General features: G+C 38.1%; 1 protein-coding gene across 1 annotated transcript in view; it reads right to left on the reverse strand.

Moving 5' to 3' along the window:
• Positions 1-5264: 5264 nt before the first annotated feature.
• LOC138629793 (protein turtle homolog B-like) overlaps positions 5265-16082 on the reverse strand; it is a 98583-nt gene continuing 87765 nt past the window's right edge. The window contains exons 19-20 of the mRNA XM_069713729.1: positions 10104-10231; positions 5265-7487 (exon numbers count right to left, since the gene is read on the reverse strand). Coding sequence (XP_069569830.1) covers positions 7273-7487; positions 10104-10231 — 343 coding nt within the window. The 3' untranslated portion in view covers positions 5265-7272. The remainder of the gene's footprint in view (positions 7488-10103; positions 10232-16082) is intronic.

Consider the following 16082-nt stretch of genomic DNA (forward strand, 5'->3'; position numbering starts at 1 on the left):
TACATACTTGTTGTAAATATACGCTGTCAAACATCAGCTGTCTGCTGTGCTCTGCTGTGATACAGATTGCAAGTGAGCACCATAGTAGGAACAAAAAATACAGTACTTTCATGCGAAAGCATTTCTAATAACATGTGAGATTGCTAGCCTGGTTTAAAAAAAGAAAGGAAAACTCATATAATGACCTCATGTAGCAAGAAGCTAAACTGTTGTCCCCTAAAGAGGAAATGAGTGGTAAGATGACAACCCACAAATAATTCAACAGGTACATTTGCTTTTCACACCAAGTGGACGTTACTATAAAAACTAGTTTGCTGAATCCTTCTCTGAGTCTGTGAGTAATAGACAGTGGGATATACAGTACAGTTTGGTGCACCATTTTCTTTTCTTTTGTACACAACTGAATAGACAGACATCATATTTTCTACTTTGTTTACTATTCTGCTTTGCTACAGTAGAAAGCAACAAATGGATATAAAAATAATATAGACTTATACATTCTTGAAAACAACTACTTTCCCCAAATATAGATACTCATATAACCATTTTGGTTCCATGACAATATATATATATATATATATATTTATTTATATATATTTTTTGTTTTTTTTTTTCAATGTTGCCTGTCTCTATAATATCAAACAAATTTCTAGCATTTATGAGATTTCCATCATTCACATACAGTACAGACACTGGTCTGTTACATCATGTTGTAATGTGTCACTGAAGCAGACCCTACACTACTCAGCTCCCACTCAGTCTTCAATATTGTTGATGTGCAATATGATGCACATTCTTCTACAAAAAATAGATATATATGACAAGGCATATGTTCATTTGAGATATTATTTACACTGTGTTAACGATTAAAAGAAAAAAAATCTCATATCTGTAATGCTTTTTGTACACTAAAGTTTGGACAAAATTTGATATATTATCAATACTTTCCTCCATGTTGCTGCAGTGATACACTGGTGAGAATAATCTGCAGTGATTCTGCATCACACAAAAACTGTTTTTCACTGAGCTTGGTCATGTGTCAGGTTTAATTTAGATGAAGGGAAAAACACAGCTAAGCTGTTAATCCATTTGAAAGACAGAGAGGTGAATTGTGATGAATTTAATCACCACAGTTCACGGCCAAAATGTCGAGATAATGTTGTGAGCTGTATCAGTCATAATGTGACTATTTATGTACAGAAATCTCAGTGACACGATTAAACTCTATCATCACAACACACGTGTAAATTGCTCATTTGGACTCGTATTTGCTCAGAAAACGTTTCCCTTTTTTGATGAAATGAGGAAAATGATATGGAAGTTGTAGGTGCCCGGTGCTGTGATCTACCGGTGCATTTCAGCAACGAAATAGGTCCATTAAGTACAAAGAAAAGATAACATTTTACTTGTGTTAGCACCAGAGATTCTCCACTCGTTTATCATACGGGGAAAAGCCTTTTTAACATGACAAAACTGTGAACATCCTCAGCAAAACAAATACAAGACTCTCCTAATACATTTGCAAATGTAATGAGACAACATCAAAGCCATGCTCTATTTCTCCTCAGCTCCAGAATCACCAAGAGTTTCGGCCAAACTGTCTTTTAATGAGCGATAAAAATGTGCAGATTTTTCTTGAGACCTCAATAAAGTCTTACAGTAACAGCAGATCAGGAACATTTCTACATTTAGATTTATAATGTATGTAACACAAGAAAAGCTGCAGTTTGACAAACAGAGCATCATATCTGACTTGTTTTTGTTGTTTGTTGTTTTTTTGCTCTGGACTACAGTTTGTGAAGCATATGGAGGACAAAAAATGACTTAAATATCAATAAATAAGAAAATGTAGAATTACAAAATTCAGCACATGTATGAATACAAAATAAATAAATGTTTGCTGAAGAAAAGGCACATAATTAAATACATTTTAGAATTTCTACATTTTGATACATCAACTTTTCTGTATTTCTTTGTTTGTTTATTTGTTTCTATATTTCTTTATATCTGTATTTCTGTCTATATTTTAACTGTGTGGGCGGTCCTAACTTCAATCTAAAGCAGGATTGAACCAGACAGAAGCAAAACAAATCCTATCAAATCTACATGATGATAAGTCACTCAGAAAACGTTCTACGAACTACACGCAAAGGCTGTAAGTGAAGCCTGAACCTCATGGAATCACATAAATAACTAAACAAGATATACACAAATTGTCTAAATAAAAGTTAATGTATGGATGTGTAGAAATACAATTTATTTAATTGTGTTCTTTTTCAAAACCAAAATGTTTTTATTTGTCCTCTATTCATGTATTGCATTATCTATTTCAGCATATATTTATTTATTTACACTTAAGTCAATATTTTTGTCCTCTCGAGGGAACTTTCCTCTTACATGTACAACATCCACATGTCACTCAGTAGACATCTACCTGTCCTAATTAGCAGATCCGCCAGAAACAACCCTGAAGCTTAAAATTCACTGAAATGATTGAACTGCATGGCCGTAGAAAGACGACTTTGAGGATCACATTGTAAAAACTGCGTTGCGTTTTCAGCCTGAATAAGTGTACAGCTGTCATTTGTTCAGAGTAACAATAGGAGTCCGTTAAAATCCGACTTTCAGCAACGCAAAGTTTATTCATCGGCTCTTGCTTTAAAATGCTGAACAGACCACTGATGCCACACTGATCTCACACATACTGTAACAGAGAGTTTGCTCTGGTGGTGGCGGCCATTCCCCATTTTTGTCATTTAGTGGCATTCAAAGGTTTAAACCATGCAAATCACATCTTTCACTATACACTATGTACATGGACATGTTTCTCTGTGGCACGTCAAGAGGTTTACAGTACGTCTTCATTGAGGCAGAGCCGACATTCCCCTCGGCCTAGTTGACACGTGTCATCCGATGAGCTCACCATGTCCTCACTCCATATAAGTCTCATTGAAGCCCTTTGTGATGAAACCCCTGCACAGTCAAGCAAAGCTACAATTTCCCACCATTGCTGAACTCGAGAGCTCTCCTCGTGACTTTTTAGGCTGTTTGCATTCAACCAAGACACAAAAACTAAATTGCAGGACTGAACCGGCTCTACCCACACACCCATGTGCACGTCAGTGCTTGAGTTCAGCGAGATGACATCATTTAGGATCTGGTCTCACCCGGAGAGCGTTCTGGAGGTGGAGCAGAGGACTGATGGGGCCGCCAGCATGCTCAGAGGGAGACTACAAACTTTAACTTGGAAAATAGAGGCCGGCTTTGTGAACACAGTCACAGCACCATCTACATAAAAACAATTTTTATATGGAAATAGAAAAAAATGTGAATATACTTTATATCAATTTCTATAACTGCATGCATATTATTGACCAATTTTAATAAAATATGCAATTTCTTATTTAACAATAAATATACTAATTATATCTACAAATTTCAATAAAGAATGTCCTGTATATTTGAAGTCATTTTCCACTCTAGTTTCTTTTAAATGTGAAATAAAAACAACATGGTTTAGTTGGCAAAGTGAATTGGATAGGATCGCTCAGATATAATATAGTCCTAAAAAAAAAAAAAAAAAAAAAACAATAAGCTAAGTATATATCTGGACAACATGTCAGTATAGTATATAAATATATACACTACAACATATGATTATTGAAAGGTAGCTGTTAAAGTAGTTATCTTCTATTAATTCCATTACTTTGAAAAGATGTTAGAAATCCCACTATCAGGGAAAGTTCCCAACAATATCTTGAATTTAATTCTTTTAATTTTCTTTTCTTTTGATTTATTTCTTAGCAGTGTGTGTGTGTGTGTGTGTGTGTGTGTGTGTGTGTGTGTGTGTGTGTGTGTGTGTGTGTGTGTGTGTGTGTGTGTGTGTGTGTGTATATATATATATATATTTATATATATTCATATACATATTTACACTACACACACATGTCCTAACTGGATGTTCATACAGTGTTACTACATGCAATGACTTTTCTCCCGTCCTGACGACCATGAAAATAGACTTTCAACAACGCCTCCGTTCACTCTTTGAATTTCCTACTGAGCTCTTTTCCAGAAAACCCGCAGCAACTCCAACATCACAAGATCTGCAGGGAAACCTTCAATAAAGCAAAACGTCTCATTGAAAGGAAACTGCGTCACTCTTCTTACTCTACCAAATAAAAATGCCTCTCGACAGATGGCCCGAGCAATGATGATATTCAAAAGCAACAAGGCAAAGTCGCACTGATGACCTGCGTGCGTGCAGCTTTTGTGAATTTCCCTGCTGTCATACTCGAGGCTTAATGGAAGAAGAGTTCCTCATTTCTCTTTCAGCATGCTTTTCAATCGAACCACCCCTCCAACGGCCTGCTCTCGTTGCCATCACGTAAAAAAACTACAGCAGTTACTTGTTTGTGAAAATGGAAGTGGCATTTGTACTCATTATTAGAAGCATCACTCAGCATTACTTCATGGTTTGCTTAGCACCATTTGTTTGACACCACTGCTAAAGCACCTGTGATGAGATGGCTTCTTCTCTGCTTTACAAAGAATGTAAAAACCATGTTCTCTTTGTCTTTGAGTCAGTCCTTCAAACACTACGGCATTCACAGAGGGGAGAGCAGCTCTCACGCATTAAACTGTTTGTTTTTTTACATTGGATGAACTGATGACACTTGATTCTTACTAAAATTATTCATGTTGTCTTTGGAAGTAGAGTTTGGAAGTGGTTTCACTTTAGTTACAGATATTATCATTGCATTTTATATATTGTATTTCAAAGTTATTTCCGCAATAAGTGCATTATGAGAGGCACAGTAATTCCATCACAAATAAATGCACTAGTTTTTTTTTAATCTGAAATGGCTGCTTTCTTTTTTTTTTCTTTCTTTTTTTCACTTTTTTTTTTTTTTTATGACAAAAGCAGCCCACATAAACTGTTTCCAAAATGCTGGATATGGATGTGATGTCATTTTTAAATTGATCATTTATTTTTACAAATGCATGATGAGCGCTCTCAAAAGAATTAGGCTACAACAGTATTTGTTGAACACATGTAAAATCCAATCTGAAACCTTGATACTGCTCCTTTTGTGAGCATTTATTGTGGAAATATCTTCACCGAGCAACCAAATTTAGTCACTTACAATTTGGCTAATTTTAGAAGACCGCGTTGGAATTGCATTTCAAAATAATAATGAAAATACACAAATAAATACATAGATAAAAACATTTTTACATTACTGACTTACTCCAAGTAGCAGTGAATTCACCTTTTAAGAAACTGAGCACCTTTTGAGCAAAACTGAAAAGAACAGACAACCAAAGTTAGAAGTGTTTTAGTGCACAGCCATCCTTTCCTGATTCGAACACGTGACTGAGCAGCAGCATGTGCACCGTGGGAAACAGCTGAGTTTCTGATGTTATGGCACTTCCTTTACTCGTCCCATCATAAATAAAAAAAATGATCATTTTTAGCCCCTTAGTACCCACATCTAAGGTTAAACAGGCAAATTTAGTCATCTAGTCATACTTGTTGCTCTCTTTGTGTAGCTTTTGACGCCTCTCAGCATTCCCGTTTTAAATGACAAGCAATGAACAGAAACTGTCCAGAAAAGGCAGCAACACAAATAAAAATCCAAATAGAAATCAAACTTTGACACAAATGAAGCAGGCAACCAACCAGAAGATCTGTTAAGGCCAAACAAAGCCGGTGTTTTTTAGGCCCTCTAATATGTATGAAAACAATACTATCATGTACTATGGCACAAAATCCTATCCTCAACTATATACGGTTTGTTTCTTTTGTTTTATTGAATCCTTTTTGGCATGAATTTTTGAATAGGATTTGGAGCCCTCTAAACTACCTAAAGCAGAAGAACATAACAGAACAGACAGGAAATGGACAAGATTTTGCTCCAGTGCAAACCAAAGTGAGAAGCTAAACTTAAAGCTGAACTGCTGTTAATTGGAGCAATTACATGAATTCATCACAAATTAAATGACTTTCTCCAAAGATGTCAACTTTTTTGCAACTGAATTATTACCTTTGAGCGCGCCACTCACTGGTTTGTTATACGATTGTGTGGAGTGCAGCGTTTGCCTGATTGCCTGGGCTGAGTGAAGGAGTTGAGGGTTCTGTTTCTATTTCTCAGATATCCCTTGAACTACAAACCGTTGGCCCAATCATCTACCACGGAGCAGAAAAGATGAGCAGACGCGTAGAGACAAATTTCCTCCTTCTGCAACAGAACTATATAAACTAAAAGCTCAATGTATGCACGTTTAAAGAAATGCAGCAGCGATAAAACTAGAAAGATGTCATAAGTTAAGCTACAATGGTGAGTAAGGAGACTGAAAAAAGGCTAGTTTGTTCTGCTGGCTGATCCTGGTGGTTGTGTGGTCTCGTGTCCTGTGCTCTGAGGTATACTTGGTAGAAAGTGAGAACACCCATGTTTGTCAGGTGAGTTTCTCGGCAGATATTAGAGACGTTGCTGGCAGAGAGGATCCGGTGCTGTAAACGGAGACCCAGGGGTTTTTTCTTTTCTTGTTTTTTTGTGGTAGGTGGATGGTTGGGAGGCGTGGGAGGTGAGGGGAGGGTAGAGATTAAAATACTATAATTAGACATTTAAATACTAACACTAGAGTAGGACTAAAGGATTTTAAAGAAGAAAACAGGAAGGACGGGAGTTGGCAATAAAGTGTTGCCTCTTTTGAATAACTCTTTTTGCACTGGAGTAAAACTTTGGAAAAATATGGTGGCTATCATTTTGATTCGAATCATTATCTACGCACAAGTGCGCAGTACATTCTTGTGCCTTTGAGCATCCCAATCAGTAATTTGTAGAAATAATCCAAACGTACGTGGAGGAAAAGCGTTAAAATCAGGGTTCAAATTTGGGATGTCATTCTGATTTGCCAATGCTGCTATTTTACTAACAGTAAATTGAGACCAGTACTTTTTTCTGTCAGTATTTTTGCAGAATTTTTTTTTTCTTGGTTTCTAGAAAGTATTATTGAGGGTCTTTGTTGAGTACATTTGTGGTCATTAATGTAGAATGCTAAGTAATGCATATTGAACTGACTAAAGGGTGCAGCTACGGACTACAACAAATCTGAATGCTGAAATTTAGTGCTAATCCCCTTCGTGGATGATAAACTGCAAGCATTGTTAATTGACAGTGTGGTTTTTCCGACTGGGAAGTAGCTAGTGCAGTGTCATTTTGGAATGGAGGGCGTATTGCACGGTTGTAACCTTGTTCTCAAGTGATTTCAAAGCAAGGTGGCATGGTCTAGGTCTATGTTGTCCATGCTAGCCAAAATAGCCTTCTGGTCCTCCCGAGGCGGGCGGCGGTACAGCAGAGCAGAAAAGCGAGTGTACGGGTCGTGGAGGATGGGTCGTTTCTTCTTCTTGCAGAGGTAGAGAGCTTCTTCGGGCTGGAGTACCTGAGAGGTGTAGGCCTGCTGGGTCTGAGAGGTGGACACACCTGGTGGAGGACAGATGGAGAGACAGGTCATAAGATCAGGTCACGGATATTCTGACAATCCAAGTGAATCCACTTTTGCTTGTTTACCGGCAGATAATCTGGGCACAAAATAAGGTGCACAGGAAGGGTAATAACTGGTCTCCTAATTAATCATGTGTTTTGGGCAGGAAACATGAACATTTGACAAACCAATAATCAGTATTATCTTTCATTCCCTTTAAAAGCCCAAACACTTGCACCTTTGTGTATTGCGAATACAAAAATGTCAGATTTGTGAAGTGATACGAAAGAACGCTTCTCTAAGAATGAACAGATCTGCTCATGTGCAGACTGATGTACACGGTGGTAATCTTTATTAATATATTTCTATTTTTAATCTATTGCATACAGTATTTGTGCACTGCTGCATGTCCATGTGTCTATGTTGGTGCATATAACAATCTTAACAATACTGTGCTATTCCCTTTAACCTTCCTGCTGTACTCGGGTCTTTCGTTGCATCAAAATGGGTGTAAAAATGTGTCACGAAAGACCCCGAGCGCAGCAGGAAGGTTAAGACCAGGTGTTGGTCACTTGTGCGCCAACAATGCATCTGACCACACCTCATTATAAGACCAAAATGCATGGATGGAGGCCCAGATGCTATTTAAACAACAGGAACACTGGATGGAAAAATAACCACGTCAGTCTGAAACAAACAAAGAAACTTTCCGCTTCGGGTTCAGTGGCAGAAGTAGAAACTTCCTGCTGCTCTCCTATATTTACCTGAAGTAAAGCTCTTATATCTGGACGAGGGTACATAGAGAGAATTAACCACAAGTTCCGTCTGGAAACTAGAGCCAGCAGCTGGTTAGTTTATCTTACTATAACGACTGGAGGGAAAGAGAAACAGCAAGTCAGGCTCTGTCAAAAGATGACAAAATCTGTGATACCTCATTTACACCTGGCATTAAAATGGGATTTGTATCCGTAGACAGTTTGATGCATGTTTATGCAGTGTGTAAATGCAACGCATGCCAGGCCACAATTGCTGCAAATGCAATCCGTACAGCAGAACTACAAACCCAGATTAAGCAGCCCAGCAGAAGCAGCAAGCCGTGTCTGTGGCGAGCAAAACATCACTTGCAAGAAGCTACTTAGAACTAAATGTAGTTAAATAAATACAGTTGATATTTATATGTTGGTGATTACAAAAAGTTTACATCTGAATATACTGTTTTCATTAAAAAGCTTATATGTAGAATATAACATTCATTCTGTTCTCCGTGCATGAATGTTTTCTGTGTACGTCTAGACAGGCTTCATTCATTTGGCAGTATGAGCTCAAATTTTGAGCCTCACCTCTCATTTGCCAATGAAATCAATGTGCTTTGCTCAAACCAACCACAGCAAGGTGGTCAGCCATGTCGTGAGATAAGATGAACAGAAGGTATTTAAAAAGAGTCACTCAGCAACCAGCCCTGGTGATAGTCACTCAGCATGGAGTCGACCTCTGTGTAGACTTCCTCTCAGGTTATGGAAAAAAAAAAAAAAATTCTGCAATCAGTGGTGATCCACATACTTTGGTGGTTTAAAATCAAAACATTTCAATCTTAATTTAAGTATGTAAAATAACTTTAAATACAAGTTTGACAGGAAGGGTTGTGTTGTGACGTTTACACTGTCTAGTTTAAATGCATTTTTTAGGATTTCTTTTTTTTTTTTAGCTTGATTGCCCAACTGAAAACATTTGTAAGAAAATAAATGAAATGTAATAAGTTACATTACTTTAATAAAGTCATTTAAAACATTTACACCATTTCTAGAAATAATTATTAATCTGTAATCATAAGTAACCTTCTCCACACTGGTTTTGGGTGAAGAAGTGTGAACACCAGTGTTCAAAGTCCACAATTAGACAACTTCTATTTGGATATCATATTCTTATGAACACATAATAAAACACAAATACGAACACACACACTAAAGAGCGAGCATGACTTTCAGAATAAAAACATGACTGGCAGATCTCAGTGGTGCGTGAGAGAAGATATAATCAGTGCTGTTGATGCTGATGTGACTACTGTAGGAGAGAGTGTGAAGTCCTTCCTGCTGTACATTACAAGGTATTTAGGCCACAAAACATATGACATATGTTCACTGTCAGTGTGGATAGGGAGCGAAAAAACAAAATACAAGCACTTCTTTGCTGCTGAAATCTATAATCGACCCGGTTGTGACACTCTGAACCAGCAACAGACTGAACATAACGTCAGTCGTATGAACCATGATGTGCTAACATTGTTCTCATTTGAGTGTCAAATACTGGCATTTTGTCAAAGCTTGTTCGGGTCTCAGAGACCCCGCTCTCTATAGAGAGTAATTTTTTTTTTTTTTTTTAAATACAATAATGCTTACTTACTTACTTTTTACTCCTTCCTATTCAAAACTGTATATTAAAGAGTGAAAAACAGCCATGTAACAAAGAGTTAATGACACTGATGTCATTGAACCTTGAAACAATATCAACATATAAACACATTGCATTGGAACAACAGATTTGGGCTGGTCCCAGTACAGAGACCTCCAGGGTGGAAAGGGTTAACAGGTGAGCACAGAGAGGAACCGAGTTCACACCTGCTTTCTTCCTGGTCTTGGAGTTATTGTTGTTCATCGTCATCTTCTTGGCCTTTTTAATACGTTGATATCTCAGTGCATCAATCCTCTCAGACCCCGAAAGGGCACTCTGCGCACCTCGACGTTTTCTGGATAAAGAAGACAGAGAGAAGGAAAAGCAGGTAACTCCAGGCCAGAAATGGTCAGTGTACTGTGTTTCTGCACAACGGAGTGCAACAAAACCCACACAATCTCCAGAACAGCACTGCTCGTGCCAAGCAAGAGGTGCAGCACATTGCCAAAGGATCAATGTGAGACACCTAAAGAGCTGTATTCAGAAAGCCAGCAAAGGGTTGGTTTTTCCAAGGTTTTAAAGTACAATATGATTAGTTTAACTAGTACCAAAACCATGTACATCTTCTGCATTTACTAACAGCTATACTTAGGTTAATAATGAATATTTTTCACAAAATTGAATCATTTTAAATTGTGCTCCTTGAACTTTCTTTGCCCACCAGGGACTTTATTTTGCTCAAATTGATCCAAACAGTCTTAATCCAAAGAAAAGCAACGTATTCCAGCACCCCTGAAACCATCTGTTTACCTTGTGGTGTAGATTAGGTCAGTGAGGAAAGTTTCTGAGGATACAACATTTATAAACTTGCACTGTTGGTTTCAGAGGTATCGGAGTATTTTGAACTGATGATGTGTCTGCAGATTGGATTGCAGTTTATAATGCAAATGAAGGTGTTCCGCTCTGAAAACAGCAGATGCAAATGTTTCCTTGATGTAGAGATACTTCGCAACTGCTCATGAACTCCGTCCTATTCATGGAGGCACGTATGACTTGGCAGCCCACAGATTTCTGCCACAAACACACTCTCTCAAGGCACATAAAACAATTAGCATTGCAGAGCGGCCATCTTCCCACCGTGGCTGCAGAGAGAAACCGAATGTCGTTAGTAGAGGGGGAGAATCACAGCTGAGCAACAGAGCATCATCAATATGTGTTCATAGACATGGATACTGTCTACAATGGGCTTCACCATGCTGACAGGGGGAGAGATGGCGGGAGGGGAAAATGACTACTCGGGAACAGTCACATAATGAAAAATAAGCCAAAGAAAAGCGAAGCAATAGGACAACAAATGTAACAATAATTTATCCATATAGTTGTTTTGTTTTTGAAACGGTAGAGCAATATTTAGCGATGGCATGCATGGCAGTTTGCACATGGAACACGACTTTAAAGGGGAATACATTCAAAAGCTCTTCATTGGGCGGTTCACTCGAATATAAAGAGGGTTCTCCAAACCCCCCCGTGTGTCCCCCCTGCAAAATATTTGTTCCTTAGAATAAAAGGAAGTGCGTAAGCTGCTTCGGCAGGACACTTGCTTTATATGACAGCGAGAACTGTTCTGCAGTCCATACTTAGAATTGAATACTTACAATAGGTGGATTGATTTTTGCTCTGTACAGATGCTTTATGCAGGAGATGAAGGCCATGTGTCCACCAGGACTCTGTCTGAAGTTATTTGGGCTAAAGGTGGACATGCTTGTGCGACGTGCTTGTCGTGGCTCCTGCTGTTGCTCTGTAGCTGTTCAACACCTTCTGGGAATCCAATGCATTTTTTGGAAAAAGCTGGAATATTTTTTAACTTCTTGAAACTATTGAGCTGAGAACTTTCAACATGCTAGGTTTTCATTACTGACAGGGTTTCTGCTTAATTGTTAATACAAAAAAATGCGTGTGAACGAAAACTCCCAGCGGACACAGCTTAACATCACAACGCCAATCTTACAAAATATTTCATGTGGTTCAAAATATTTTCAATTGGTGTCATGCAATGTGAGCATGTCAAATATAGATGGGAAAACATGTCACGCTTGAGGAGAATGCTAAGAGCGTTTTTACTAAGTAATCTGAGAAATCAGAATGTGTATGTGAGTAAAAGTCCACATAGTGAATCCTTTCATAAATACACTGGATGCCACACTTTGTAATAACCTATACAGTAGAAAATAGACAAGACATCAAAGTAAACTGGTGATCGCACCTGCTGAGAACAGTATATTTGAATCGTATTATCAACGTCGCCCGGATGTACTTCAAGACGATGTGTGTGGCCATTTAATGGATTTCACTATTGGTTGTTTTTTGTTTGATAGAGGTAGTAATGGCTGGAACAAAGGCCTTCACTATTAGAATAATATTGTGCAGATGTGTGCAGATGAGGTTGTCCTCTGAACTCACACTCGACACAGCTTAGATGAAAGAGGAGGCCAGGATTACTGGCGGGTACTTTGGTTTTCAACAGGCCCCGCCCCCTTTCAGGGGAAAACAAGTGACCCTCGCCATAGACTTTAATATTAAAAGTGGTACAAAACCAAACTATTAGAAAACCAACAGAGTTAAATGAGTTTATAAATGACCCAAACATGCCATGTCTAGTAAATATATGTCCACTCTGCCTAAGATAGAACACGCTGGATAAAGGCTGGCATCAAGCTCAAGCTATAACCCCATCCAGTGGTCAGAGGTGTCCCAAGCCGACATCTACTTTACCTTACTGAGTCTAGAGGTGGCAAATTACCAGTGATTTTTTTTTTTCCTTTTCAGTCCTGCTCTACAAATAGTATTCTAACTAATGTCTTCCCAACTACAGTATATATAACCAGGTTAGTATAAAGCAGATTTTTGGAGAAAAGTCTCAACTTCCTCCGATCCTCTGCTGCCATCAATGCAGTATGCGGAATTGTTTTCTCCCAGAAAGGGGCGAAAGGGGTGGTAAGAGCCCGCCGTGGATGATGAAATGCCGGTCTGATCTGTCCCAACGAAGAAGAGGAAATGAGGTAGACACTAGTTTAATTCTTGAAGTGAAATTATTTAGTTGGATTTCCTGGTCTTAACAATCCAGTTTTTTCTTGGCACAATGGAAAATGGGTGCAATATAGGGACATATAACATAGGGCTTTCACTTGACATGTGAAGCTGAGGGTTGAGTCATAATTCAGAGCTTTTCAGGTGGCTACACAGCAGGTACCAGTACTGAGCTGCTGCAGAAGCAACTAGATTGGGCGCCTTGAGCAAACATGGGAGTGGAGCAGGTAGAGCAGGTCCTGTCCATGATGTTAAAATAATGTTTGTGGCAGTCATTTTTGCTGTAGAGTGTTTCCATGATTAACAGAACCACTCAGTTATGGTATATCTTTGGTTGTCACGTGCATTTAACTCTCTGAGGGTGCAGAGGCAGAGCCTCATTAGGGTTAATAATTAGAAACGTCCGTAGAGGGCTGAGCTTGTACAAAATACCGTCAACCTACGGTATATTGTCAAAACCTACATAATAGGAGGCCTTTATAGAGTCATTCATGTTTACCATACACAGTAGGACACAACATAAATCAAACTTAAGATAGACTCAAGGTGTTTGTGTGTGTAAACGTCTGCTTCTTGTAACCATTTAGTTCGATTAATCGTCAAACTTGGCTTGAAATTTGTTTTTTGCACCAAATAATAGCCTAAAATGTTTTATGTACCAATGGTTGACTTTAACTGGATTTCCAAGCAATGAGCAAAGTAACCAATACAGACCCGAATGCATAAAAATAGTAAGTCTTTAGAGGCTGACTAGATTACTGTTGTTTAACTTACAGGGCATGCTAACGCTTGAGCACCCATGGTCAAAGGTTACTGTAAGTAAGTAAAAAGATGATCAAATTTCCATATGGCATAAAGTTAATGATGGCAATTTTGTTTATATCTTAAAGATGCCCTTCAGCAAAAATCAAGCTGTTAACCTTGTTAACATGTCAATGAGGTGTATTTTTAATATGCTAGAACACATATGATGAGTAAAATAAGCAGTCAACACCACGATTGAGCATTTCTGTTTTAGAACTGCAGTGACAGTCTACAGTTTTAGGAACAGATTCAAGCAGTCAGGGTTTTATACGTCACTAATCTAACAAACTAATCCCACCAAACGGTAGGGTGGGACTTCCCATATCACCGAGGTACCAGCTCGAGCTGCAGGCGAGTGATGCAGGGTTGAGTGGAGATAGAGATGGGCACTGTTTGCATATTCATAGACGCATGCATACTGAATGAAGGCTCTAGAGTTACATCTGAGTCATTTTAAGGCATTCAGGGATGTCTTTTATCAGAAATAAAAATTAAAAAAAAACTTCAAATATGTAATTCTGATCGAGTTTTTAGGGGTTTAGTCAATGTCAGGCGAGGGACTTTAAGAAAGAAAGAAAGGGAAAGCTAAAGGGCCAGAAGTAAAAGCTTGGCTACCTCGCACGTGTCAATACTTAATAATACTTCATTTGGTAAGTATCACCGCTTGTAAATGTTTTTTGCTCAGAGGCTTTCAAGTTTGGGAGATTTTCAATAAAAGGCTTTTAGTTCTGTCCGGCTGTTAAGCCATCTTTCATAGTAAAAGCTGAAGCTTGTGCCTCTTCAGGTAGACCATGTTTTATTCTGAGGTGTGTTTAGAATCACTGGGCCTTATTCACCAACTTTCTTCTTAAAATCCCCTTAAGTGGTTTCGACTATTTGACATTATACGTTATGGCATTTTCTTCAATTCTACAGTTGTATAAATTATAGGATTTAAATTACAACGATGTTTTACATCTATTACATATTTTTTAATTCGTTTTTATGATTTTCGCTGTTTTTTTTTTTTTACTGATTATATCTTACAATTAACCTCAAAAAAGGAAATATATTAAAAAACATGTTTGGAGTAACTTTATTTTACATTTTTGATTGTTTATAAGTGTTGAAGCTATGTGTGTCAGCGTTTGGGCCATTCGCTCCTGGTTGCCTAGGACTGATCTGAGATCAGACGTGGGGCAGTTGAACGGGATCTGTGGGCACATACGGAGGTACTGCTGCAGGAAGCCATGGGCTAGGACGAGCTGCGTTCTGCCTCAGAGGGCAGATGCCTCTCATCTGGAATGAGTAATAAAAACCCAATCATTGTAGGAACCTTTATTGGGGGGGCTTTCCAAGCAATGTTTGAGTCTATAACCTTGTGCTAAAGATAATGTTAAGATGTTGAATACAAACTAGGTGCTTATTGAATACAAAACAATAACCTAGCTTTAGGTTATACAGACTGGTGTTTGCACGTTAAATGTGTCACATATTCAAAGATTTTACAGCTACAGCTTTTGGATAAAATCCACCATCAAATTGTTTTAATTCTAAAAAACACCCGTTTACCTTCTGATTCTGAAACGGGACATGGTATAGGAAATGAAACCGCCCAGTATTGTGTCCAAATGTTCCGTTGATGGCTCACCAGATTATGACCAATTACGTCCCATGCATCTCTTTTTGTTATTTTAGCACTGACATTACAAAATGGGACCAACTGTCTTTTTCATTTTAGCAATATGTACGATTCTCTCAATTCTTTTTTTCGCGCAATTTCTGTAATATATGGCTACTTCACTATGCTAATTAGGAACCACTGGCACACACTTTCAGTTTACAAGGATAATGAGATCGATCATTATAAGAACACAGGTACAACAAAGTCTGTCGTTGTGGTTTAAGAACAAGCCATGAATCTGACATAGAGTTTTCTTAGGACCTCTCAAGTCCAAATTTAATTTAGAAAAAAACACTTTAAAAAAAAAAAATATTGGTGAATGAGACACATTATCATGTTGTAGTAACTGTTCTGTTTTCATCTTCAGCTATTTTTACAAATGGTCTGATGTTTGACTCCAAAATTTGCTGGTATTAAATTAAAGCACTGAAATGTTCCCCATGCCACTGGCTGCATTACAAGCCTAAAGTATGATTGATGCACCCCCGTTCTTAACAATTGAGGTGGTGTTCTTTGCATTAAATACTGCTCAGCTTTTTCTCCAAACATGCTTATTGTGTCAAACTGAGGAGGTGGCTAGCTAAACATTCTTTGCTATCTTCTTTATTTCCTTTTGGTTTGTGGGCATCAATTACTTTGATTTTCAGAGCTG

Source organism: Brachyistius frenatus, unplaced genomic scaffold, assembly GCF_029030835.1.
Source record: "Brachyistius frenatus isolate BFR_SWC_R1_liver_20210118 unplaced genomic scaffold, ASM2903083v1 Contig_121, whole genome shotgun sequence".
NCBI lineage: Eukaryota > Metazoa > Chordata > Actinopteri > Embiotocidae > Brachyistius > Brachyistius frenatus.